This window comes from Podarcis melisellensis, assembly GCF_964234715.1.
Source record: "Podarcis melisellensis genome assembly, chromosome: 13".
Classification (NCBI taxonomy): domain Eukaryota; kingdom Metazoa; phylum Chordata; class Lepidosauria; order Squamata; family Lacertidae; genus Podarcis; species Podarcis melisellensis.
The window spans coordinates 34576029-34603505 of NC_138545.1; the positions used below are offsets into that span (position 1 = coordinate 34576029).

General features: G+C 46.0%; 1 protein-coding gene across 2 annotated transcripts in view; it reads left to right on the forward strand.

Annotated features, from left to right (window-relative positions):
- The window catches only part of IGF2BP1 (insulin like growth factor 2 mRNA binding protein 1), an 81622-nt gene that overhangs the window by 47530 nt on the left and 6615 nt on the right, over positions 1-27477 (forward strand). Inside the window, exons 3-15 of one of the 2 annotated variants that reach the window (XM_081884112.1) lie at positions 4627-4675; positions 5494-5545; positions 6660-6723; positions 9577-9858; positions 11145-11279; positions 11910-12032; positions 12548-12683; positions 15429-15545; positions 15803-15919; positions 17026-17100; positions 19104-19235; positions 20304-20417; positions 21802-27453. In XM_081884112.1, coding sequence (XP_081740238.1) covers positions 4627-4675; positions 5494-5545; positions 6660-6723; positions 9577-9858; positions 11145-11279; positions 11910-12032; positions 12548-12683; positions 15429-15545; positions 15803-15919; positions 17026-17100; positions 19104-19235; positions 20304-20417; positions 21802-21894 — 1489 coding nt within the window. In that variant the 3' untranslated portion in view covers positions 21895-27453. Of the gene's footprint in view, positions 1-4626; positions 4676-5493; positions 5546-6659; positions 6724-9576; positions 9859-11144; positions 11280-11909; positions 12033-12547; positions 12684-15422; positions 15546-15802; positions 15920-17025; positions 17101-19103; positions 19236-20303; positions 20418-21801; positions 27454-27477 lie in introns of both variants that reach the window. The other variant, XM_081884111.1, reaches the window with a different exon arrangement.

Here is a 27477-nt window from a genome sequence, read left to right on the forward strand (position 1 = left end):
GGTGTGGGTTGTTGCGGTTGCTTTTGCTGTTGACTATCCTCAGTCTCATCACTGTCATCAGGATAACATTGAAAAATTCCCACATTCTCCCCCCACTTGGCATTGTACTCAACACTTCTTGTGAGCTTAATTTCCTTTGAGTCAGTCATCATTATTCTGTAAGACCCTTTCTGATAACCTAGAAAGATACCATGCAATCCACGCTTGTCTAACTTGGAATGTTGTGGTGAGTGAACCCACATGTCCGAACCAAAAATTTTCATGTGTTTGATGTATGGCTTCTTGCCAAACATCTTCTCATAGGGGGTACAACCAATCGCTGAAGATAACCTGCGATTATAACTGTAAGTGAAACATGAGAGAGCTTCGGCCCAATAACTCTCTGGAAGATTTGCATCATGCAGCAAGGTTTTTAACCCTTGAAGCAATGTTTGATTTGCTCGTTCCGCAAGTCCATTCTGCCATGGCGAGCGAGGACTAGACAAATCGTGTTGAATTCCTTTCTCAGCCAGAAAAGCTTCAAACTGCTGAGAAGTGAATTCTCCCCCCCGGTCAGTAAAAAGAATGCACATTTCCCAACCAAGCACAGAATTCCTTGAACCTAGGAAAAGCCTCTGATTTCTGCTTGAGATTGTACACAAAAATATACCTGGAAAATGCATCAATAAGAACCATGAAGTACCTATTTCCACCTAAAGAGGGCGCTAGTGGCCCAACCAAATCAGCATGAATAATTTGGTATGGTTCTGTAGCTTGCCTACTAGACACCTTACCTTTCGCAGCCATTTTCACCTTGTTTGCTGCGCATGCCTTGCACTTCATGTGGTACCTGCAGGGTTTAATAGTCATACCTTCAACCAAGGCAGGCATTTTAGATACTGCCTCAAAATGCAAATGTCCAAATTTTCGATGAAAATCGTGAATACATTCTGCATGCAAACTTTTGTTAGAACCTGCAATGCAACAAGTGTCATCCTGCACAACATCATCATAATACAAAAGAAACAAACGATCAACAAATTCAGCATACAATTGATAATCATTTTTCTTAGTGATGATGCATCTATTGTTCTTAAAGGAAACGTCAATCTTCTTCTCAATCAGCTGTCCAACGCTGAGCAGATTATGTTTCGCATCCGGCACATAAAGCACATTCTGTATCGATAAGTCCAAACTGTGAAGAACAACAGTTCCGTAGCCTTTACTGGGGATTGTGTGGTCATCCGCCTGGTGAATCGCACCTTCCTGCGGTGTAAAAGACACGAACAGTCTCTTATCGTTGCACATGTGGTGCGTTGCAGCTGAATCAACAACGAAGAAAGATCTAGACTTCTTCTGGACCTCTGCAACCTCTGCAACCTTTGCAACCTTTGGAGCGTAGCGTGAGACCATTGCCTTGTGCTGCGTTGTCCTGGACACTGGACCTTTGCCTTTGCTCTGGCCTTTTCCACGCGATGAGCTTCCACTGCGCTGCTCTGTCTTGGCCCTGGGATATTTGCATTCCCTCTTCATATGGCCTAGACATCCACACGAGTAGCATTTCACTGCCTTCAAAGCTTTGGCGCCATCTGGTGGTTTCACTGCACTATGGGATGACGACTGTGAAGTCTCCCCCTTGTTGATGCAGCTAGCACCCCGCCGATCTGCTTCACTCTGAATCATGGCAGTATCACAGGCTACTGTGAGTTGAGCATTTGGCTGATCAGTGGTATCAAATTCCCCACTTGCTTCATCCAGCCTTCTGCAGCTAGCCATCACTGCTGCTTTAAATCAAGCTGCTTTAACCCAAAGGCAATTTCAAAACAGCCTCTGCCTTGCCTGTGCTGCTCTTCTGCTTAACTGCTTTGCTTTTCTGCAGCTGCTTCAAGCTTCATTCCCAAAGGCAAGTTCAAAAGCGAAAGTCCCCAAGTGCTTTCTCTATTGCCCTAATTCTTGCTGCGTCACATCTGCAGCTGCTTGAAACAACAGCACTTGTAAAAGTTACTTTCGATTTCCCCAGCATAGGAAACCTTTTCCTTGTAGCCTTTTGCCTGTGCCTCGGCAAAAACCGGCTATTAAAAGTTCAAAGTCCAGCCATAAAGCCATTAATTAGAAGCTGGCAGGCTGCCCGGAGCAGTAGCACATACCTTCATCAATCATCTTGACGCGCAGAGCAGATACCGTGCGTTCCGTTCCTCTGCCGCTGTTCCGATGCTTTGCCGGCACTTCGTCTCTTGCTCCTTTGTTCCTTTGCCAGGAGCCCGACTTCTGAAGTCCATCCTCAAAACACTGCATTTTTCTGGGCCCGGAACCAAATGTTGGAGATAAGCAGTGTCCAGTGCACAGCGGAATGATGAAAAGTATGAGCCAACATGCTCTATACTACTTTACTTACAGTTCAAAGCTGGTAAGTTACAGAAAAACATTTTCCCTCTGCCGGAGCAGAGAAAGCGTCATCTCTCCTCTAAAGCACGGAGAGAATCACAAACTGAAACTGCAAAGAACAGTGAAAAACAGGAAACCAGTGTACGTCACATCCAGTCTCCTTTCCCGTGAGAAACCCAACAGTACAGACTCTGTGGAATGTAAACAACCTGTCTCGTGACAAGCACTTCGCTGCACAGAGAAGAAAGCAGAAACCAACATGGCCTTGCTAGCTAAGAGTGAAGGGAATTGTAGTTCAACAACATCTGAGGAACCACAGGTTGAGAAAGGCTGGTCTAGATGCTAGCCTTAGCTTCACCTTGTCTCCCACAAGTTAACAGCCATCAAACGGAAGTTAGCCAAGCCTTATCTTCTGAGCATGCCTGGAGAGGTTAACACCACTGTATATCAGTGCCTCTAATCCATGCTAAATCCCTGAGGCATCCCAGCAGCGCTTCCTGATCAAGTGTATTGGGGCCTAGTAAGACCAATGGGGTCGCACCCCCTCAGTCCAGGACTACAAGTAAATTGTCCATCTGAATGACCAAATCTGTCTCTGTCCGCTTGCAAAGACTGGAACCAGACTGCTTATAGATAGACAGGAATTCGCAAACAAAAAAGTTTAATACATGAGTGCCTGGGCCAGATAGATGTGTGTACGTTTTCAGAACAAACAAACAACAGCCATTTTATTATTTATACCCTGCCCAACTGGCTGGGTTTCCCCAGCCACTCTGGGCATCTTCCAGCACATATAAAAACGTAATAAAACACCAAACATAAAAAAACTTCTCAATATAGGGCTGCCTTCAGACGACTTCTAAAAGTTATGTAGTTTTTTATGTTCTTGACAACTGACGGGAGGGCGTTCCACAGGGAGTGCGTCGCTGCCGATAAGGCCCTCTGCCTGGTTCCCTGTAACCTCATTTCTCACAGTGAAGGAACTGCCCTTGGAGCTGGACCTCAGTGTCTGGGCCGAACGATGGGGTTGGAGACGGTCCTTTAGGTATACAGGGCTGAGGCTGTTTAGGGCTTTAAAAGTCAGCAACAGCGCTGAATTGTGCTCTGAAACATAGGGGGAGCCAGTGAAAATCCTTTAGGACCGGTGTTATATGGTCTCCCAGCGGCTGCTCCCAGTCACCAGTCTAGCTGTTGCGTTCCGGATTAGTTGTAATTTCCCAGTGGGTAGCCCCGCGTAGAGTGCATTGCAGTAGTCCAAGTGGGAGATAACCAGAGCATGTACCACTGTGGCGAGATATGTTCACCTAGCTGACCAACCCATGCTGAGTTCGAAACTGGCTGATGGTCTTCTGGTTCTCCTGGATTAGGTGTTGACGGCTCGAATTCTGACTGCAGCCCGAGTCCTTTTAAAGTAGCTGGTAATTCTTCCCTGAGAAGGAGGGAGATGGTGCATGTCTTTCTGAATATCTTGACTGCTTGCAAAGGCAACAGTAGCGCTCTCCTTATCTGACCAGATATGACCTGGCGGTGGACTGGACATGTCTGGTGCAGGACCGGCCACGCATACAGCCTGTTGGGTTGGACGCGAGCCATTTTTATCTGTAAAATGAGTTTCCAGAGTCTTTTAAAAGCCAATTAAGTCCATAAGCCTCTGGGGGCAGACTATCTTAATAGGTTTGTTGCAGAGGTCTGGAGCACACCGTACAAGTTCATAGGCACTGATCATGGGTATGCAAACGTTGAACGCACCAGATTCATTCTAGCTTATTATTATTTTGTAATCTGTAGACAACCTTCTTTTACAGTATACGAGGAGCAGCCTTGAGGTCCTCCCTAGAGAATCTTGTAGCATTGTTGTCAGACATAATTTTCAGATTGGTTTTCTAATAATAGGATTATTGTTCCTGGGTGTATGGAGGTGTGGAATTTGTTTTTATTTGATTTTTGCATGTGGAAATGTATTTTAATTTTGTAAATTGCTCGGAGAGGAAGTTTCCTTCATAGGGCAGCCTCAAAATCTTCAAAACAAACACTAAAAATGGTTTTGGGCACAATTGCAGATCAAGACTGAGGAAAGCTTCATCTGTTGAATTTCTGCATGTCATAAAGATGTTTAAGGTCCCAGGAGCCTTATCAGATGTTAATCCAACAGTACAATAATTAAAATTATGTGAACCGCCCTGAGACCTTCGGGTATAGGGCAGTATAGAAAACAAACGAACAAACAAACAAATAATAAATAAAATTTATCCTTTGTTTTAGGAGCCGCAAAATTCAGATAAGGAACATCCCCCCTCAGTTACGATGGGAGGTAAGTGAGGTCTCTGACAAGTGCATAGTCTTAGCATCTGTATCTGAAATGTCTTTTTAATAAACTGGAAGCTGCATGCTGGATGAGTGAGCTTTGGGATACTTTGAGATGTGTGAATGGGGCAGAGCAATGGAGATTAATTATTAGATTTTCTGATTCCCTTTCGTTGCAAAGAAAAGAATCCCTCTGGAGCGAAAGGAAAGAGACCAGATTAAATGGAGTTTCCCTCTTGCAACTCATGCATTTCCTAAACAATGGTGCATGCTATTTAGCTAGTCTAACCGCTGAAATGTGTTTATTTACAATATTATGTTTCATACCGTATGAGTACATTTTCAGGTTTTTTGGGTTCCGCTTTGAGACCTTGGCTCCATCTTCAGTATAGATTTAAGAAAGTAACCTTGCCTCTTCAAACACTCAGGGCACCCTCTAAAGAATCCGGGGAACTGTGGTTTGTTAGGGGTGCTGAGAGTTCTCAAGATATTCCTATTTCCCATCACACGGAGCTACAATTATCCAATTGGTCATCAATCCCTCTTCCCAGGGAACTCTGGGAATTGTAGTTCTGGAAGTGGAATGGGGGTATCCTAGCAACTCACAGCACTCTTTACAAGCTCCAGACTCCCCAGGGTTTTTTTTGGGGGGGGGGCAGAGGCACGGCTTTAAATGTTCATCTCCTGTGGGCTGTTGTTGTTTTGTCCTTCATTTTTGGCGCTTCCTTTCCTGATTTTTACCTTTGGTGAAATTTTCAGTATAACTCTTTCTCTTTCTTTCTCTTCCACAAACCACTTCTTTTTGTTTCTTCCACATCTGAATAGGTTCTGGATGGTTTGCTAGCTCAGTATGGTACTGTGGAAAACTGTGAACAAGGTAAGGACCTTTGAGATGTTTCAGAGAATGTATATGGGTGGGCTTTGGAGCAAAAGACAGGAACCAGACCAGGGCAATGGATGAAATAGGTTGTAACCACTGAGCCTCTTGGGTTTGCTGATCAGAAGGTCGGTGGTTCGAATCCCCACAATGCGGTGAACTCCCATTGCTCTGTCCCAGCTCCTGCCAACCTAGCAGTTTGAAAGCACACCAGTGCAAGTAGATAAGTAGGTACTGCTGCGGCGGGAAGGTAAACGGTGTTTCTGTGCACTCTGGTTTCCATCACGGTGTCCAGTTGTGCCAGAAGCGGTTTAGTCCTGCTGGCCACATGACCTAGAAAGATGTCTGTGGACAAGCGCCGGCTCCCTCAGCCTGAAAACAAGATGAGCGCCACAACCCCATAGTCGCCTTTGACTGGACCTAACCATCCAGGGGTCCTGTACCTTTTTTTTTTACCTTTAATCATAGAATTGTAGGGTGGGGACCCTGAGGAGCATCTAGTCCAACCCCCTGCGATGCAGGAATCTCAACAGACTCAATACCTGACAGATGGCATTCTGACCCCTTTGCTATTCATTCATTTACCAGATTTCTGGACTGCTGTTCCTTGCACATAGTGATCTCAGGATGTGAGGTTACAGCATAACATATTGCATAGACTCAGCTCAGGACAGAATTTGTGGCATATGGTTAAGGGTGAAAAGCATATTCGTAAACAGACACACGTTATAACTCTAGCAGAAGATCCCAGATCTCTTTGTTGTATTCATGTATGAATACACGTGAGTGCTGGACATGTGTGTGGGTTTAGACACATATATGTCACCGCAGACAACAGGGGCAACAATAATGCCACACACAATACCTAGCGGAAATGGCAGGGTTCAGTGTGGGTCCTTCTGAGCCCAGGGATGTCAGCAGGTGCCTGGTCATCCTGACACCACCCCTGTGGTCCAATCTGCTGGGAATTGTGAAAAAACAAACTTCTTTAAGCTCCAGCCCTTGCTTTCTCTCATGGGTGGTGAGGATTGAGCTTGTTTTATACAGTTATTTTTATCGATGACATGGGTGCCTGCTTTAGCTAACCGAGATTTCTTCTTCCTCCTCATGCAAGTGAATACGGACAGTGAGACGGCGGTTGTCAACGTCACCTACTCCAACCGGGAACAGACCAGACAGTGAGTTTTTAAAGTACCTTATTGGCTTGTAATTGTTATCTGACTTGGTCCTTGGGTGTGTTCACAATTCTGCGCAGGGCTTCGAAATCTGTGGCTGGCAAAAAAAAACACAACCCAAAATGCATTTGCTGCTGCCTGTCTCCTTAATTTATTTCTGTTGCAAAGTCTGTGACTTGTTTATTACAGTGGTACCTCGGTTTACAAACTTAATCCATTCCGGCAGTCTGTTCTTAAACCAAGGCGCGCTTTTCCTAATGAGGCCTCCTGCCGCCAGTGTCCTTCCACCGTTCGGATTCCATTCTTAGACCGAGGTAAAGTTCGCAAACCGGGACGCTGCTTCTGGTTTTGCGGAGTTTGTAAACTGAATCGTTCGTAAACAGGGTTGTTCGTAAACCGAGGTACCACTGTATTTATTTAAGTGCATTTATATGTCTCATCCCCCCACCCAAAAGTGATATCAAAGCAATGTTCGGACTGTAACACAGTTGACTAACATTTTCTTCCTCTTCTGGGGACCACATTCTCAGGGTTGTGTGACAGTGGTGACTTGGTCTCCCAAATAGAGGCAAACAACCCTCTCCTCAATTGATCTGTGCACCCCTATCATTCAACCCAGACACTGAGGTCCAACGCTGAGGGCCTTCTGGCTGTTCCCTCACTGCGAGAAGCCAAGTTACAGGGAACCAGGCAGAGGGCCTTCTCGGTAGTGGCACCCGCCCTGTGGAACACCCTCCCACCAGATGTCAAAGAGAAGAACAGCTACCAGACTTTTAGAAGACATCTGAAGGCAGCCATGTTTAGGGAAGCTTTTAATGTTTAACAGACCACTGTATTTTAATATTTTGTTGGAAGCTGCCCAACGTGGCTGGGGAAATAATAATTTATACCCAGCCAGATGGACGGGGTATAAGTTATTATTATTATTGTTATTATTATTATTATTGTTATTATTATTATTATTTGATGACTGGAGAAGGGAGGGGGTGGTTCGCCTCCCCATGAGAGTACTGGGCTGGACAGGGAGTTTTAAAGCTCTCTTCGCACCTCAGCAATGGTTGGTTTTCTGCAGCATGAGAAACGGCAGAAGAACACCACAGGGAAGTTATTTGGGTGACCATGACTGGACTTGTAAAAAGCAATTGAGCAAACACATGGCAGTTCATCACCAAACTCTGAGCACAGAAACATCTCAAAAGCAACAAAAAGGGTTCCTGACTGGACACCCTTCTCTCCCCCGCCATGATGCAATGTGTAGAAATAGCGGGGGTTGCAGAAGCATCAAAAAAGAAAGAAAGAAAAAAGAATTGCAGTATCGGATTTAAAGGTAGCAGCAGCCTCCGCCATGTGTTGGGATGCTGGGATGTGTTACCAGGTTGTCCCATAATGTGGCCTTGTTAATGGTAACACCCCCATCTATATGTGGCTGTGTGGAACTGCAGCCCATTACTAAAATTATACTCTGGCCTTGCTTTCTTAAGGCATGTTGTAATCCTAGATCTCTGATGAGTTTACCTCAAATACAGTGATACCTCGGGTTACATACGCTTCAGGTTACATACGCTTTAGGTTACAGACACCGCTAACCCAGAAATATTACCTCGGGTTAAGAACTTTGCTTCAGGATGAGAACAGAAATTGTGCTCCAGCGGCGCAGCGGCAGCAGGAGGCCCCATTAGCTAAAGTGGTGCTTCAGGTTAAGAACAGTTTCAGGTTAAGTACGGACCTCCAGAACGAATTAAGTATTTAATCTGAGGTACCACTGTAAATAAATAAAGAAGCTTGTTTGTTTGTTTGATTGTTTGTGGTAAACTCCTTAGAGATCTAGGATTACAACATGCCTTAAGAAAGCAAGTCCAGAGAATGTGTGTGTGTGTGTGTATACATATACAGTATGTATATGTATATGTATACATATATACACACACACACCGTATGTTTCCGTGTATAAGACTAGGTTTTTTCCTTAAAAATAATGTCCAAAAATGGAGCCCCCCATTTTCTTGAATCTGTGTCCCCAAAAATAGGGGACGTCTTATACATGGGGGGCGTCTTATAGACGGAAAAAATACGGGGGGTGTGGTATGTGTGTGTGTGCATTCCTTCATACATTCTCCACCTCCAAAACCGTTTCATCACATTTAGTTTAAGGTGAAATGTACATCTTGACAAAATCTTAACGTGTACCGATAAAAAACATCAGGGTTTGAAGTGATTTTTTTAAAAATGCCATTACTGATGGCTATTTCAAATTAATGGCGGTGGAGGGGAGAGAACTGCCCGTATATCAGCTTCCTTTCCCTTTGTCGGAAGTGAATAGGGAGAAGGGAAGAGCAAAAAAAATAATTTAAAAAATCACTGGAAATGAGAAGCAAGCCCTGTGGCAATTGGAAGAGGGAAGAGGGCTTGTGGGTTTCAAAAAGGGGTGGAGGCAGATGCATGAGGAACCTTCCGGCTTTTCAAGATGGCCTTGTTCCCATATGTTCTTGGCTGTTTTATATATCGGCCTTGCCATGACTCCACCCCTTTTTATTTACTATAATAATACAGCATGTGGTGCGTCTCATAGTGAAGCCTCTGGTGTGTGAATTGGCAGAGCTGCATGGAACAGAGTAGTTTGAAGTCCAGCTTCTGTGAGGGAAGGAAAAGTTGTCAGCTGGTTGGGGATTAAAACCTCAGGACAAGCTGAGGTAGTGGTCCTGGCCAAGACTGCACACAGTAGTAGGAGGATTTGATTTCACATGCAGATTTTAACTAACCAGACAGTTCTTTTGACTGCAGATGTGCTGATTTTAGTTTTAAGTGGAGTTAGTTGAGCGGCTTCTCTCTCTGTGTATCTGTCCGTCTTGTCTTCAGAGCCATTATGAAACTAAACGGCCACCAACTGGAAAACCACGCACTGAAGGTCTCCTACATCCCCGATGAACAAACGGTCCAGGGTGCAGAGAACGGGCGCCGAGGGGGCTTTGGATCGCGGGGCGCCCCGAGGCAAGGTTCACCCGTGGCTTCAGGAGCACCTGTGAAACAGCAGCCGGTAGACATTCCCCTCCGCCTTCTCGTTCCCACCCAGTATGTGGGAGCCATCATTGGCAAAGAAGGTGCCACCATCCGCAACATCACGAAGCAGACGCAGTCCAAGTAAGGCCCTGCTAGCTTAGCAAGTGTTTCCATAGCAACCCCGCTTGCTTACTGCTACACCTTTGCACTGATTCGCTGCCAAGAGTGTGCTAGGTGCTGCATGGGACACAAGGCCGGCCCTATTGTTGGGCAGAGTGAGATGTCTGCCTCAGACGCTGGGGGGCGAGGTGCTGGAAGGCACAGTGGTGTGTGTGCCAGGCAAGCTGCGTCGCATCCCTTCAGATGTCCTGCAGGGCTTAGGCAGAGTGGAAGGCCCTGTCCTGTTGACGCTGTTGAAGCCCAGTTGGTCTATGGGAGGCGCCATCTTGTCCTTCTCCCTAGGCAAATAAAGCGACTTGGAGTATGCTCTGGTGGAAACTTGGCCCAGAAGGATTTAAGCTGTTAAGACTGGAGGGTCAGAGGCCTGGGGGTTGGGATTCAGAGAACAAAAGTGTGCCTGCTCTTGGGCCTAGAAGGCACCTCAGGCTGAAGATGTGGGTGCTGTTAAGGTAACATCCCCATCTAACACCCTGCTGTTAAGGGTGGCACATTGGAAAAATTATTTATTTACAAGTGTGTGTGTGTGTCTTTATATAATATATACGTGTGGTGTGTGTGTGTGTGTGTGTGTGTGTGTATGTGTACACACACGCGTGCACACATTCTTGACCCGCTACAGGGTAGTTTCAGTGATGGTCCCCCGTTTGTGGAGTGCCTTACCCTGTGAAGTACAAATGTTCCCCTTGTTATTACCTGGCTCATGGAGACCCAACCTACTGGGAAATGATATATTATTTCGTTTTTTGTGCTACCCTTTCTCTAAGAAAACAATTCCCTCTTTCCCTTTCCCCTCACTGCAGCCCCATGACATAGCTTAAGCTGAGAGACAGGGACTAGCCCAGGAACTAACCCAGTGAGCTTGATGGCTGAGGAGGAGTTTTAAGACAGGCCACCTCAGTCCCAGTCCCAGAGCTCCATTGTTCATTGTTCGAGATTCAAAATTACTTCTACTGTGGAAATGTTCCTTTACTGTATGTCTAAGAAGGCCTACAAATAGCCTTTTTCTTGCCCGGGGAGTTTTACAGATCTTCCTGAGGTTGACAAGATGGATATGGAAGGGGCAAAGAGAAGGGTTGTAAGATTTGTAGTAAAGATGGGGAGGCTGGGCAGCGGCAGAGGAGCAGCCAAGGGGAGTCAAGTTTCTGAAGCATCTGTAGGGTGGACTTTGGATTTCTGGTTCTTCAGGCGCATGCTGTGATCCGAGTTTTGCTACTCAAGCAGCTGGCTCTTCTCTCCCTTCCCTGCAGAATCGATGTGCACCGGAAGGAAAACGCCGGGGCAGCAGAGAAAGCGATCAGTATCCATTCGACCCCAGAGGGCTGTTCTGCCGCTTGCAAGATGATTTTGGAAATCATGCAGAAGGAGGCAAAAGACACCAAGACGTAAGGCTGTGGGCTGTCGTTGGCACAAAGTGTGTCGTTGGCTTATTGGATAGTTGGATAGATGGGAGGGTGTTCCACAAGGCGGGCGCCACTACCGAAAAGGCCCTCTGACTGGTTCCCTGTAACCTCACTTCTCTCAGGGAGAGAACCGCCAGAAGGCCCTCGGAGCTGGACCTCAGTGTCCGGGCTGAATAATGGGGGTGGAGACGCTTCTTCGGGTATACAGGGCCGAGGCCGCTTAGGGCTTTAAAGCACCAACACTTTGAATTATGTTTGGAAACATACTGGGAGCCAATGTAGGTCTTTCAGGACCGGTGTTATATGGTTTCGGCAGCCACTCCCAGTCACCAGTCTAGCTGCTGCATTCTGGATTAGTTGTAGTTTCCAAATTACCTTCAAAGGTAGCCCCACGTAGAGCGCATTGCAGTAGTCCAAGTGGGAGATAACTAGAGCATGCACTACTCTGGCGAGACAGTCCACCTACAGCTTCCAGAAGAGGCCTGTCTGTTCAGGGGTTGGTGTCCCAAGGCATAAGAGGTTGCCTGGAATTGACCTCAGGAACATGTCAGAATGTGGGAGTCCAACCCTCTGATTTCACCCCTCCCCCCCAACTTCTCCCCCCTCACGCAGGGCTGATGAAGTGCCCCTGAAAATCCTAGCCCATAACAACTTTGTGGGACGGCTGATCGGCAAAGAAGGCCGCAACTTGAAGAAGGTGGAGCAGGACACAGAGACAAAGATCACCATCTCTTCGTAAGGTTTTCTTCTCCATTCTGTCCCCTCACCCCCTTTCGTTTTGACCCCCTTTTTATATATAAAAAAGTATTGTATTCAAATTAGGCTGTGTTCATACTAGGGCGCTATGGAGTGTTGAATCTGTGTTTCCCTTCATCCACACAGGAGCACTTTCTATTTTATGCCTTCATAATCTACCTCAGGAGTTCCCCGCCAATACTATTGGGCAAAGGGTATATTTGTACCGTGTGTTGTTGGCCTCTCCCCTCAGTTAGTTACTTCCCTGCCCATCATAAGTCCTAGAAACCTGAGGCTCATTGTGGGCATGTCCACAGACATTTAGTTGCCTGTGTGCGCTCACTTTTAAAAAATAAATAAATATTTTTTTGGGTTTTTTGTGAAAGACGTATTTTTCACTGTACCAGATTTGCACAAAACAGCAGTCAAAAATGAAACGAGATTATGCATGTTGCTCCAAGTTGGGCAAGGATTTGGGGACACTTGCATGAAAGGCTGCTTCCTTTCCTCCCCAGGCTGCAGGATTTGACCCTGTACAACCCTGAAAGGACCATCACTGTGAAAGGCTCCATTGAGAACTGCTGCAAAGCAGAGCAAGAGATCATGAAGAAAGTGAGAGAAGCCTATGAGAACGATGTGGCGGCTATGAGTGTGAGTCTGCTTATGTTGCACCTTCTCTGGGCATTTAGAAGCTCTAAAGACAGTCCATCTAGAGCTACTGCTATCTGTCTGGGAATCGCTGGCTTTCCATCAAAAGGTTCCGAAATCCATCCAGCTGCTTTGTATGAATACGTTATCTTTAAAAGCCATTACCTAGTTGGTTGTGGACTTGGGAATCTTAATTCTTAGGCCAGGCATTCCCAACCTTCAGCCCTCCAGATATTTTGGACTACAATTCCCATCATCCCTGACCACTGGTCCTGTTAGCTAGGGATCATGGGAGTTGTAGGCCAAAACTTCTGGAGGGCCTCAGGTTGGGGATTCCTGTCTTAGGCATTGGGTTCTGCATTGTTACTTTGAATAGCATTGGTTTCTCCCTCCCATACTTTCTTTTCCTTTTATAGGTTATAATGGTATGACAAATAAAGTAGGGTGCAGATGGGCAGGTGGGATGATAGAAATTCTTGTGGACTAGAAACTTTTGCTAACTTGGTTGCAACATCATAATAAGTTAAGTGGTGAAAAGAGAGGCTGTTAAATGACAGGTGGAATAACTTTTAAGAAGAAATATGTGCATTTCTCTTGATTTGAAGCAGAGGCCCTGAAACAGAGAAGGTTGGTCGTAAATGAACCCACCATAATTATAATGTATTTATTATTTATACCCCGCCCATCTAGCTGGGTTTCCCCAGCCACTCTGAGTGGCTCCCAACAGAAATAAAAGCACAATAAAGCATCAGTCATAAAAACTTCCCTAAACAGGGTTGCCTTCAGGTGTTTACTAAAAGTCAGATAGTTGTTTATTTCCTTGACTTCTGACGGAAGGGCGTTCTACAGGGTGGGCACCACTGCCGAGAAGGCCCTGGTAGTAGTAGTAGCAATATTTAATATTGACATAGGGCTTTTTGAATGTTCAGATTGCAGTAATCTTTACAATAATTGGTAGGCATTGTTATTCTCTATAGTAGATGGAGACTGAGAAAGACTTAATTCTGATGTATTGGTTGCATATGGGCAATCAGTCTCTGGCTTAATGAACACAGGCAATGGGATATTAATGCCCAGTGTGCGAATAATGGGCAGCCCTTTTGATTCTCCCTTGGCGCAAGTGAACAAAAAAGCCAGGAAGCCACAGTTAACCGCAGCTTCCTATTAACACGCAAAGCGGGTGCTATGGTTAATAGCTCCCAAACAAGCCAGGATTCATAAGTCAACCTTGCGCTGTGTTTTAAAGCTGGCTTCTGATCCTGGCTTGCTTGGAAGCCATGAGCCATAGTTCCCAATTAGAAGGTAACAGGAAGCCGTGGTTGATTGCAACTTCCTGTCTTCTCCTGCACTCATGTGAAGGCAGGAGGAAAGCCGCAGCAAAGGGGTTATGTGCAAGTGTGCATGACCTGGATTATTAAGCTAGAACATGAATATCTGCACCAGGCCAATATCATACCATGGTTTGGCAAACAGCAGCATCTCTGTGGCTTTCTGGGCTCCCACTTCTTCCATCTTGCACCTGGGCTCCCTCCTCTCTGGTTTTTGCTAGCCATAGTATGCGGTGGAGCCTGAATTTTCAATCTCAGGTTAGTCCCTTACCTCCAGAGTGCAAACGGCCGTTCCAAGATTCACACCCACCATAGCTGGACACTGACTGTAGTTAGCAAGAAGCAGGAAGTGGAGGAGGGGTGTGTGGCGTTTGCCTCCTAGGTGGGTCATAAGGAAAGGGTTAAATGCGTGTGATGTGATTGGCCAGAGAGAAACTGAAAGGAGGAGTTAGAGTGAGAGTCGGAGTGGTGTGAAAGTCAGTTGAGAGTTGAAGAAGGAAGAGGGAGGTTAAGTCTGTGGGTTGGTCGAGTTGTGTGGTGAGGGAGTGAGAAGAATTGTTAGGTGGAGTCAGATAGATAGTTGGAATAATCAGTTTAAAGTTGTTAGGAACGTATAGGACAGTTAAGGAATTAAGAATCTGCCAAGAAAAATTAACTGAAACCATAAGCTTGTTCATGCCTATAAAATAAACTTGATTATTTGTTAATGTTAACAACTGAGGGACTCCGTGTGTACCCGTGAGGAGAAACGGGTTGGTGGCAGCGAAGAAAGCAATCACGGTGGTGGCACAGGGTCAATAGACCGTCAAACGTCCAGGGGCCCTGTGTGATCGCCACAGGGACCTATGCATGTGAATGGAGAAAGGAGGTTGTCCGAGGCCCACAAGTCTGCAGTGTTGCCCTCGATTGCCAAATTCTGTGAGTTGCACCACGGTGGCTTGCCTAAAGCCACCTGGGGAATTCCAAGAGTGATGTGAACTTGCTTCTGAGTTCTCTGCTCCCACTTCATAGCTTGTGCTGCACCGTGCTTCATAAATGTGTCAGATTCACTGCTTTGGGGTTGCGGAACAGTTTCTCTTTGTTTACCTTGAGCAGCTGATCAGTGCACCGAAACCTGGGTGCATAATGGAAAGTGGCAATGTGCTAAAGTGTGTTTCGGTCCCCTAATTACTGTATGGATGCCACCTGTGCCCAAACTTGTTTCCATGGGTGCAGAAGTTTATTATACAGAGCCTTTGGCTGCTTTCTTGGCTGTCTAAATCAGGACAAGTTGATTGAACCAGTCTGCAAAAAGCAAGGCAAAACCGTTGCACTGCGAGAAGTATTTCAGTGCTGACAGCGAATTCACAGTAAAAAGGTAGAAATGAATATTTTGCTTGCCATATTACATTTTCTCGCTCTCTTTTTCTTTTAGCTACAGTCGCACCTGATACCTGGGCTGAACCTAGCTGCCGTCGGCCTCTTTCCTGCCTCTTCCAATGCGGTGCCTCCTCCCCCAAGTAGTGTCTCTGGAGCAGCCCCATACAGCTCTTTTTTGGTAAGCTTGAGCTCAGCCTGCACACAACATGCACTAGCATAGAGCTTTCCTTTTCCTGTAGCGTGTGTGTGAGTTTCAGACAAAATCACATGCAAGCGCTGCCAAAACAAACAAGCCCATGCACTAAACATTCTGTGACATCATAGCAAGTCAGCCAATGGTGGGTGCATGGCAGACAACAGTTTCAAACCTAGTAGTTTGGGATATCCCATTGGACTGATACTGACTGGTGACCCCAGAAACTTTTATCTCGGCAGCCTCCTGAGCAAGAGACGGTGCACGTCTTCATTCCTGCCCAGGCTGTGGGTGCGATCATCGGCAAGAAGGGACAGCACATCAAACAGCTCTCCAGATTCGCAAGTGCCTCCATCAAGGTGCCCGTTCCGTTCTGTTTAATCCCTATTGTTGATTGATGCAAGCCATGATGGTGCTAGAAAACAAAGTAGGCATCCCAGGGTCCCACTTGAACTTCAGGGTTGCTGTGGAAGAACAACCTGGAATCAGAGAGTTGTAGAGTCCAACCCCTTGCAATTCAGGAAAACACAGCTGTCCCATACGGGGATGGAACCTGCAACCTTGGGATTATCAGCACTATGCTCTAACCAACTGAGCTATCCCAAGATGATCTACATTATTTGGTTCATGGAGGAGCTTCCCAGTGGATTATGCCGTTATGCTTGTGTTGATGCAACTTATTGGCACTGTCCCTTCTGCTTGCTATTCTTGAGAGTTTGGGTTCTTAAAATCTGCGGCAAATCTTTTTCACAAAGGCACAGCCAGTTTGCCAAGAGTGATGCAAAATTCCTTTTATTTCTTCCCAGCCTCCTGTTAGCAAAGTCAGGTAAATAACACAGAGAGAGCCCAGAGAGAAAAGAAATCCTGAAGAAACTGAACAGAACAGTGTATAATTTAATAAGAAAGGAACAGTGAGGTTTTGTCCTTCTTGGTTCAGGCCTTGTGCATGGCAGGTACCTGCCTGCTTAAAGGAGAATTGTGGGGCTACCTCAAAGAGCCCTTTTGCAAAGTTCTTTAATACAGCCTGCCTACTTGTCAGGTTTGGCATGTGAGGCCAATACTGAGAAGGATCTGGCTCTGAGCCAAAAGTATTCCTCACCCCTGGTCCACATGGACTGTCAGCTGTTTTCCAGGTAGGAGAGCCTTTTTCTTGTCCTACCTGGAGATGCCAGGAATATGATCAGGGACCTTCTTTCTGCAACCAAAGCATGCACTCCACCAGTGAGCTGTGGCCCTTCCCTAATTGATTTCTGCAGCTGTCTTGGCCTGGGCTCCTTTAGAGGAAGGTGTAGGGTATGCCATCTAATAAATAACAATCACAATAATTGCCATCAGGAATGGATGGATCATCCTTTGGCTCAGTTCAGTCTGAACTCAGTATCTTGGGAGTAGAGGGATGGGGAATAAATCCCAGGCTTTGCTGATAAATGGCTCTCCCATCTGTTCTTCCTCTTGTGTCCTTCAGATTGCTCCTCCAGAGACGCCAGATTCCAAAGTGCGAATGGTGATAATCACTGGACCACCGGAAGCCCAATTCAAGGTTTCTTTCCTTCCTTCTTACAGATCAGTGGCCACAGGGGGACTTAAACATGATTACAAGCATCATCTTCATTATTTACTGTTACTCAGGCCCTGTTACAGGCTTCAAATAGGCACCCAGTTGGCCACTGTGAGATCAGTTTGCAGAACCAGATGTTACTGTTACTGGTTTTTTATCATTATTTAATCACCACTATTGTATCACAATAGTGATGTGAAGGGACACGGGTGGCGCTGTGGGTTAAACCACAGAGCCTAGGACTTGCCGATCGGAAGGTCGGCGGTTCGAATCCCTGCGACGGGGCGAGCTCCCGTTGCTCGGTCCCTGCTCTTGCCAACCTAGCAGTTCGAAAGCGCGTCAAAGTGCAAGTAGATACATAGGTACTGCTCCAGCGGGAAGGTAAACGGCATTTCTGTGCGCTGCTCTGGGTCAACAGAAGCAGCTTAGTCATGCTGGGCACATGACCCGGAAGCTGTACGCCAGCTCCGTCGGCCAATAAAGCGAGATGAGCACCGCAACCCCAGAGTTGGTCACAACTGGAGCTAGTGGTCAGGGGTCCCTTTACCTGTATTGTGTCACAATCCATATGCACAATGCTTTACAGAGTAACACAAGCAGAGAGAGAGAAAGAGGGAGAAGTCTCTGCCCTGAGATTACCGTTCACATTTCAATAATAATAGAGGCAACAGTCAGAAGAATGGACTGTATTTTTTGGCAAAGCGTGTTTAAGGAGATAACAGAAATCACTGGGTTAAAGCTGACCAAAAGTCCAGAGGTAGCATTGTTATCAATTTATGATGGGGTGGAAGATTTGCAGGCTACGAAGGACTTGTTCACAAATTTATTGACAGCTGCACGAATTATGATAGCTAGGGAGTGGAAGGGGCAAGCAGAATATAAAATGGAAGAATGGTACAAAGAGGTGTGGGGTATAGCTATTAATGATAAATTAACATGTGCCATTAAGGTAAAACGGGAAATACGCAGGAGAAATGATTTTGGGGAGATGTGGAGGGTGTTTGTATAATTTGTACTGTTAAAACGGAAAGGGGTCAAACCATCGCAAGAGGTGTTGAAATTTTGGGAGTCTGGATAGTTACAATGGAATAGTCTCGGTGGTGGGATACACATTTTTATTCTTATTTATTTATGATTATTACTTTGTAAAAAAAAAAAATAAGAATAAGAATAGACTGTTTAAAAGTGCCTTGGGATTTTTTTGTCATGGAGCTCTCAGTGAGCAACAAGACAGCAACTAACTCAACAAAGGTGTTGCTGACACTAAGCTCTAGGTGTGCCCCTCCCCTCTAGCCTCTCACTCTGGATCTCTCCCAAGCAGATGAAGGCTGTGTTGAAGGGGGTGGGCTCCTTCTTTGGACCTGTCTGGCCTGTTGCTCAGCAATGTGCAGGACCCTCCTCAAGCGGGAAGGAGAGTCAGCAGGAATGGGACTGTCTTAGTCACAATCCTGGAGGGCTTGCCTTCTCCTGACCCTTCCTTGATCACACAAGTCTCCCGTTTCTATCAGCTCCCAGCTTGTCCCATCTGCTGACTGCTCCTCAGTGTCCCACCATCAGGCTTCACACTCTAAGGTGTCATCTTCGGTGCCCTCGCTGGGGGGCTGGCAGCTCCTCCCACTCCTCCTCATCCAGCCTGTCCCTGACAGTTTTAAAATACAGCCGTACCTTGGTTTTCGAACAGCTTAGTTCTCAAAACATTTTGGCACCCGAACGCTGCAAACTCGGAAGTCAGTATTCTGGTTTGCAAACTATTTTTGGAAGCCGAACATTCTCCGCAGGTTCTTCCTGCAGCCAATCTGAAGCTGTGTTTTGGTTTCTGAACATTTCGAAAGCTGAACGGACTTCCGGAACGGATTCCGTTCGACTTCCAAAGTACGACTGTATAACCAGCGCTGAGTCTTTTAGGCTGGGACAAGGCCAGGGGTGTCCCCGGAACTGGTCGATTAATATCCTTCTGGTCTCTTCATTTCCTCCCCACCCTTCAGGCTCAAGGGCGGATTTATGGCAAACTTAAAGAGGAAAACTTTTTTGGCCCCAAAGAAGAAGTGAAGCTAGAGACGCACATCCGAGTCCCCGCTTCGGCTGCAGGGAGAGTCATTGGCAAAGGAGGCAAAACGGTAAGTGAATGGTCGGGTCTGCCAAGGCCTGCTTTGGGGTCAGACCACTGGCACTGCCATGACCCAAGATGGAGTATGGAGTGTGTCTCACAATGATGGTGTTTGATTATTATTGGTTATTACTTATTGAGACCCTGCAAGCGTGCTAGATGTTAAAGCTGGGGCATGGTTCACACTTTGACACCTGCCAAGTGTTCAGAAGAGGCTGAATCCTAACAGAGCCAGACCATAGTTTCTCCCCCCCATCATATTTTCTTCTCTATTAACGTATATAACATACATAATCTATACACTCTTCTATCCAATCTCATTTCACTAATACAATAGTTGACTTCCCCCCACCTCTTTACAGCTTCGTCATTTCTCTTTAATTCCTTATCTTTGTACTGTGTTCTAGCAAACTTTCATCCTTCTCTTTATATAATATCTTTCCTCTGCTGTGTTTGTGTGAAATTTACTCTAGGCACATCCAAGTATTACTTTGGGAATCATACTTAATTTTTAAAACAATCCCATTCTTTCTCGATTTTTATGTTTGAGTGATTTCTTATTGCTTCTGTCAGAAACAGAATGACAGACCATAGTTTCTTATGATATCGGAATCAACACTGTCTTGACAAAAAGGGGCATGCAAGTGACTAGCAAGGAATGATTTGAAGTTATGCCTGGAAGTGTTTTGCCAGCAGTGGTTTGGGCATACCGTAACAGTTTGTGGTGTTACCTTTGCACTGACAAAACCTCTAAAACCATAATTTGCATGTCTGAAACAAACCATGAAGTTTTAACTATGGATAGTGCAAAGCGTGGTTACCTTTGAACCCAGTCTTATTTTTAAGAGTCTGTAGGAGTAAGTGGAAGGGACTGATAGGGTTTAAGTTACAGTATACAGAATAAGATGGCTTAAGTTAATCTTGAGTGCAGGCAAGCTTGAAGTTCTCCTGTTAGCCTTATTAAAGTGGAGTGAAGCTGGACTGCAGGAGCAGCAGCAGTGCAGGAGAACTGAATCAGGGCTACTTCGTTTCATAAAATCAAAATGCAATTAAGCCTTACTGTCTTTCCACTCGACAGGTCAACGAGCTGCAGAACCTGACAGCAGCAGAAGTAGTTGTCCCGCGGGACCAAACTCCCGATGAGAACGAGCAAGTCATTGTCAAAATCATCGGACACTTCTACGCCAGCCAGGTAGGGGCCACAATAGATCATTTGTGCCATATTGGCGTGGGTGGAAGAGGTTAAATAAGAACTGGACTAAAGACTTCCCCCACCTGATAGTGTTGGACTCTTAAGTCGCATCAACTCCAGCCTGTGTAGCCAATGGTGAGGGATGATGGGAATTTTGAGTCCCAACAAAATCTCGAGGGCAGCAGTTTGGAAAAAGCAGCTTTAGCAGTACAGTGGTGCCTCGCAAGACGAAATTAATCCGTTCCGTGAGGCTCTTCGTATAGCGGTTTTTTCGTCTTGCGAAGCAAGCCCATTGACAGCTTAGCGGATTAGCGCTACAGCTGTCAAGCGGCTTCCAGCGATCAGCTGTTAAGCGGCTTATCAGCGGAACAGCTGATAAGCGGCTTAGCGGCTTAGGAAAAGGGCAAAAAAAGCGAAAGAAACCCGCGGGGGGACGCAAGATTTTTTTCGTCTTGCGAAGCAACCCCATAGGGGAATTCGTTTTACGAAGCGCCTCCAAAACGGAAAACCCTTTCGTCTAGCGGGTTTTTCGTCTTGCGAGGCGTTCGTCTTGCGGGGCACCACTGTATAAGAAGCACCCACTCCCAGGTTAAAGACACAGTTTGGTACGCCCAGCAAGGACAAATTGTAGTTCATTTAATCTATAGTTTATTGACACAAGGGACGCGGGTGGCGCTGTGGGTAAAACTTCAGCGCCTAGGACTTGCCGATCGTCAGGTCGGCGGTTCGAATCCCCATGGCGGGGTGCGCTCCCGTCGCTCGGTCCCAGCGCCTGCCAACCTAGCAGTTCGAAAGCACCCCCGGGTGCAACTAGATAAATAGGGACCGCTTACTAGCGGGAAGGTAAACGGCGTTCCGTGTGCTGCGCTGGCTCGCCAGATGCAGCTTGTCACGCTGGCCACGTGACCCGGAAGTGTCTGCGGACAGCGCTGGCCCCTGGCCTCTTAAGTGAGATGGGCGCACAACCCTAGAGTCGGACACGACTGGCCCGTATGGGCAGGCGTACCTTTACCTTTACCTTTTATTGACACAAGCAAAGATCAACCCTTGGTTTCTGAACCTGGTTTATTCCAATCACCATGGTTTAAACCAGGGGTCAGAAAACTTTTTCAGCAGGGGACTTCCTGCAGCCAATCGCAAGCCGCACTTTGGTTTCCAAACGTTTTGGAAGTCGAATGGACTTCCGGAATGGATTCCGTTTGACTTCCAAGGTACGACTGTACTTAATGGAGTTTGTCAGCCCCAGCCTGCACAGGTAATGGGAGTTGTGGTCCAGGACATCACCCAGTTAGGGAAGGTTGATCCACCAAATCAGGCCAGTGCCATTGTTGTAAATCTCTTTGCCCTCTCTCTCAACCCCCTCCCCAAATCTTTTTCTTGCCAGATGGCACAACGCAAAATACGCGATATCCTCGCTCAGGTGAAACAACAGCATCAGAAGGGGCAGAACAGCCAGACGCAAACACGGAGGAAATAGGAAGTTTCTTTACCCCGGGTGTGTGAAAGAGAAAACAAAAGAGAGAGAGAGAGAGAGAGGAAGTGATGGACGAACGGACGACATTGACAACGGATGAAACAAAGCCAAGCCGAAAGAGTGATGAGCTGTTGATGCAGAACCCTAAGAGTGGCTGGGAATCAGTTTACCGTAGGAGGGCATTAGTAACTTTCTTGTAGACGGGTGACTTAATGTCTCACGAGCCAAAGGCAGTGTGCGATTGGCTCCTCGGTCATGCTGTGTGTATATATATAATATATATATGTGTGTGTATGTGTGTTTATTCCTCAGGCATGCAGCACGTATGTATGTAAGTATGTATGTATGTATGTGTATGTATATTTATATATACACACATAAATATGGAGCGGGGAGGGGAATTGGATCGGCCAATAGAAAAAAAAATCCTAATCGGATCCCATAGTCTGTTGCAGTCCAGTAACTTGAGGGGGCGGGAGCGTCCTCCCATGCAGTTTGCTGTGCTTTTTACCAGACGAAGGGCAGAGCAAAGGCATGCAAATCACACCCCCTCTCCCCCCAATCAAAAACACTTTTAGGGATTTATTTGGGAAACTTAATCTGCCCTCAACATCCCCACGTCGAAAAACAAAACAAAAGCCACATTAGTTTTCCCAGTCAGCGGGAGAAGGAAAATGGAGTGGGACCAGATTCTCTAGGGTTATCCAACGAACCTTTCTACCTGTTTTTTGGATGACCCAAGTTCTGTTTGAGTTGGTGGTTGTGGAACTCTGTGAGGCCTGGTTGTCAGGGTTTCTTCTTGCTGCGGCCGTGTGCCCAAATAACCGGAGCTGCCGAGTGTTTTGACCCGGGAGAAGACGCTTCGGCTGACCTTGCCGCCATCAGGAAAGCAGCCCGACTCCAAAGTCGCCATGTTTTCCATCCCACAACTTCACCTTGCTTGGTCATGGCAGCTTTCATCTCTAGGTTTCTGGTGGCGCTCGGCTCCGTACCAGTTTCCAGAACTGAAAATTGCTCTTCAGGCCCCACTTGTCACTTTGCTGCGGCCCCGAGTTAAGACTCCCAGCAGGCTTCTGCAACCTGGCGCCCCCTATGTGTTGTTTTTTGGACTACACCTCCCACAACCACTGACCTTTGGCCATGCTGGCTAGGGCTGATGGGAAATGGAGGTGAAAACGTCTGAAGGGGGGCACCATGTGGGGAAGGATGTCTTGCAGGGTTGCACAAGTAGGCTGAGGGTTATCTGGACCCATGCGCCCTCAGCTTGTGTATATCTGCCCTAAAAGTAAAACCAGCTCCCAACTTTTCATCCCAATGGCACACACACGTCGTTGAGAGGTTTCCTCAAAATATATTTTGAGCATAGAATTCTACCTACATATTAAGGTTTCCTCCACCCTTTCTTTCTTAGAAATTGTCAACCGATGGGGAGGGTTTGGTTCTCCTTCAATTGGCCACCACATAATCCCAGTTGTCCTAAAAACAAAGAGACGTAGGGAGGGAAAACAAGGCAATAACCCTGTCTTTTCAGAAGTCTCCCCCCTAGAAACCACACAATGGCTTGATTCAAACATTGATACCAAACCATGGTTTATAGTAGCAATAAAGGAAAAGCCACACGATGGTTTGAACTTCCTGACATAGAATGAAATGGTGGCTTAGAGTTCCTTGTCTGTTTCCTGCTTCCGTTTCTTCTGTGCCAGGACATCCAGAGCTGGAGAAAGGGTTGTAGCTATGTTCCAGCAATTCAGATAAATTACAAAACATGATTTGTCAGGGCAGACAGTACAGTGGTACCTTGGTTTACAACCATAATCCGTTCCGGAGGTCTGTTTGTAAACCAAAACAGGTTGTAACCCAAGGCACGCTTAGGCCAATGGGGCCTCCAAAAATTTTTTGTTCGTAATCCAAAAAAAAAGGGTTTTAATCCAAAAAAAGGTTGCAACCCTAGACACTCACTTCTGGTTTTAACGTGTTTATAATCCAAAACGTATGCAAACCAAGACATATACAAACCAAGGTACCACTGTATGTCAAACCAAAGTTGAGCTTCCTTAGACTACAACCCCTTAGTCGCTTACCTGGGAGTAAGCCCTATTAAACTCAGTGGGATTTCCTTCTGAGTAAACACATACAAGATTGTGCTGTTAACCATGTATTTGGTGTGGTATCTGAATTGAGCCAGCTTCCTTGAAAAGTCTCCCAATTTCCTTAATTAAGGAAATAAGTGCATTCTTTCTCCCTCTCTCTCTCTCCCCCCTGACCCAACTGCCCTGGGTATTTTCATTTGTTAAGACAGGGAAAGTATTGAAATAATTAGAAAATCGAGCAATGGGGAAGCATGTCAAGATTTTAATCCACCAAAGTCAGCAAATACTAGGAGTCCTGGTGGAATGAATTGCAAACCATCGCTGATAAAAGACAGAAATCATGGGAATGTGCCCCAGAAAATTAGAATACTCATGAAATATCAAGTCACCAGATTTAAATATATCCAATTCAATTTTTTTAAAGAAGAAGCTATGGCTTGAACCCAGAGAAGCTTCCTGCAATTGCGGAAGCATCTCTTGATCTGACTCACTCAGCTTTTTCCTTTTTCTAAATTTTTTTGCGGGGGGGCAGATTTTTTATAAGAAACACCCAAACTTGGGGTTTTAGTGGTTTTGGGTTTTTTAAATCTGATTCTTATAAAAATCCAAGGTTGCAAACCAAATTTTAGTCACGAAGAGCAGATATGGCTGAGCAAGTTTTTATTTTTTGCTGAAAACGTATGATTTTTTTTTTAACCTAATGGTTAAAAAAGGCGGCTTTGTCTTTTTATTTTTGTTTTTAAGAAAGGTTATTCTATACTCCGGTGCCACTCTCTTGAATTTGTGGGTGTAAATTTTGATGCTGCAGTCCAGACCCACATCAAACTAAAATGCAATAAAACCCCTTTCCTGTTTCAAACGCACAAAATCCTCGTAATTCCAAGGGACACTTCAGGATTTATGCTTCTGCCTGCAGTTGACATGCCTCTCACACTAGCCAGACACTCTCCAGAGAAAAATTGAGCATGCTTAAATCCTAATGAAATCACTGCAGCTTAAACCTATGCAGTGTTCTCTGGAATGTCCCTGCCTAGAGACTTTAAATAGATGTCAAGGTCTTTGCTAGGGAGCAAAGCCGACTGCAATCCCCTGGGGAATAGCCATCTGCTCCCAGGTGCTGTTGAACAGAAGCTATAGTTGCCCCACCCCCGGTCACCTCCTGCTCTAGGGTAGACCTGTAGCCAGCTGGTGGCTTAAATGCACAGAAGCAGCCTTGGGTAGAGTGGCGAGAGGGTGTATTCATGGACCTGTCCCTGCTTAGGGGACTTGTGCCCCGGGGGGCATAGTGGAGACAAGCAGAGGTCACACAGAGACCACGTTGGGAATTCCTGCTTCTGCCCTTGATGGCCCAAACCCCAAAAACGTAGCAATGCTACATCAATGGAGGGTTGTTGTTGTTTTTAAATACACACAGGTCCTTAGATTGCATGACACATGAGTCATAGCCTGGCTTTAAAACCACACCCTTGGGGTTGGGGTGGAACAGAAGAAAAGAAATTGGTTGACATGTTGGCAAAAATTTCTCAGGCCAGAATCCCATGATTTCAGGCACCCACCCAGTCTATGAGAATTAGATCCCCAAATCTTCTTTGGTTAATTCCAGAACAGGTCAGGGTTTCAGAAGTTCCTCCCCATCGCAGTGTTGCGCTACTTGGAGAGGTCTCGGCCGGGGAGCTCCACCTGTTGAGCGTCCATCTCTTATCACTTTTGGTATCACGTTGCCCTACTTTCAAGGAACCTCAGCGCTTAGTTATACCAAAAAGAAGGGAAAGATGTCTGCCCTGACCCAGAGAACCTGAAAGCCGAGTGTGTCAGGGCAAATGGCTTCCTCCTTGATCTTAACCCATATGTTTGAAATGGGTGACCCTGGGGACTTATATGGTGAAAACCTGTGCATACTCAGTGGTAAGCCCCATTTAGTTCAATGGGACTTGCTCCTAGGTGTGCATGTGTAGGATAGCATTATCAAGGACCTTGAACCCCAGGTTTAAATTACCACCCGCCCCGGGTACTGCTGTAGGAAACAAACCAATGTGTCTGAATCCCGCTCCCAGGGAAATGGAGGAGTCCAGTATGAACAAAAAATCCCATTATATTTGGATTTCGATCTGGGGGTTGGGAAGGGAGGGAAAACCGGGGGGGGGGGGTTAAAACTGAAACCAAAAGTAATGTTTTCTTGAGAATTGGAATGACTTAATTTTGGGAGGGGGGGAGGGAAAGATCTTTTCTGCCACAGGAATGTCGAACGTCTTTATGAGGTGATACCAAATATAGACATCAGAAGAATGTAAAGTGGTTACTGATCCCAGTCACTCTTACGCGAACTTTAAAAAGAAAGAGAGAGAAAAAATGTGTTATACAAATATGAATACAATGGATTTGTGAGTATCTGTGAAGGACAGGAAACTGCTGGCCCAGCAGCCAGATTACCGAACTATGTTTTGTCTCTGCGTTCAGTCAGGCACTTGATGGGTTAAATCTCGCTGTTCCCCTGAAGAAAACCCACCCAATCCCCACAGGGCTCCAGAGAGCTTAAAACTCAGGTGAACCCAGTGCTAATTTTCCTGCCATTTGGATTCAAAATGGATTTGCAGCAGTATCATCCAAAGTATGCTTCTGGGTGTGTTTACGTTCCCCTGTTAAGCTAAAAGACCTGCAGGCCTGACTCCCCGCTGTGTAGAATAAGCCCTGCCCACTCACTAGCTTCTAAGAGGGCTTAACTCCAGGTCTGTGTGCATAGGATTGGGACCTACATAGGTTTATAGGCAAGCGAGTTCCACTCAAGTTCAGTTGCTCTTTCTTCCAAGTAAGTGTACATAGGATTTCCATTCTTGTGGCACACCTGATGTTGCTTAGTCTTAAAAGAGCAGGGTGAGCTGCCAAGTCACCTTTGCAGAGGCAACTGGGGAAGGCAATGTACCAGTCTGCGTACAAGTTAGTCCTTTCGTGCACATCTGTCATCCCCAAGGCAGTTCTGAGTAGTGAGCATGGGCAACAAAAATAACCCAGGAAGAATCATTATGTGTCCAGGGCAGAGAGCAAACTATATGACTTTCTCACATGGATGGAACACCATGCCCAAAGATCTCAATTCCATTCAGAGGCTGTTGCAATGGACCTTTCAATCCGAATGTGCAGATTCTGGGGAAATCAAGATTTCTGGGTTTTAAGCTCTCTCAATTTAGGAATCAAATTGCGTAGAAATAATTGAGATTTAGTCTAGAGGCATATGTGACCTGATTTTTGAAGCTAACACTGTGATCTTAAGCCAAGCACATTGACATCAGCATGGGTTTAGGGTCATGCTGGATCAGTTTTTGCCGTCCCTGAAAGAAGGGCAGAGAAAAAGAGTTCTGTGGGGCAAAGCAAACTTTGCATTGCAATGGACATCTATATTAGCAGAGACAAGACTTCTGTTCTAATTTGACTCGCTGGATGGCCAGGTGTAACCAATACCTTTGGGACTGGGCCTGTTTGTCCTGCCACAAAAGCCTTG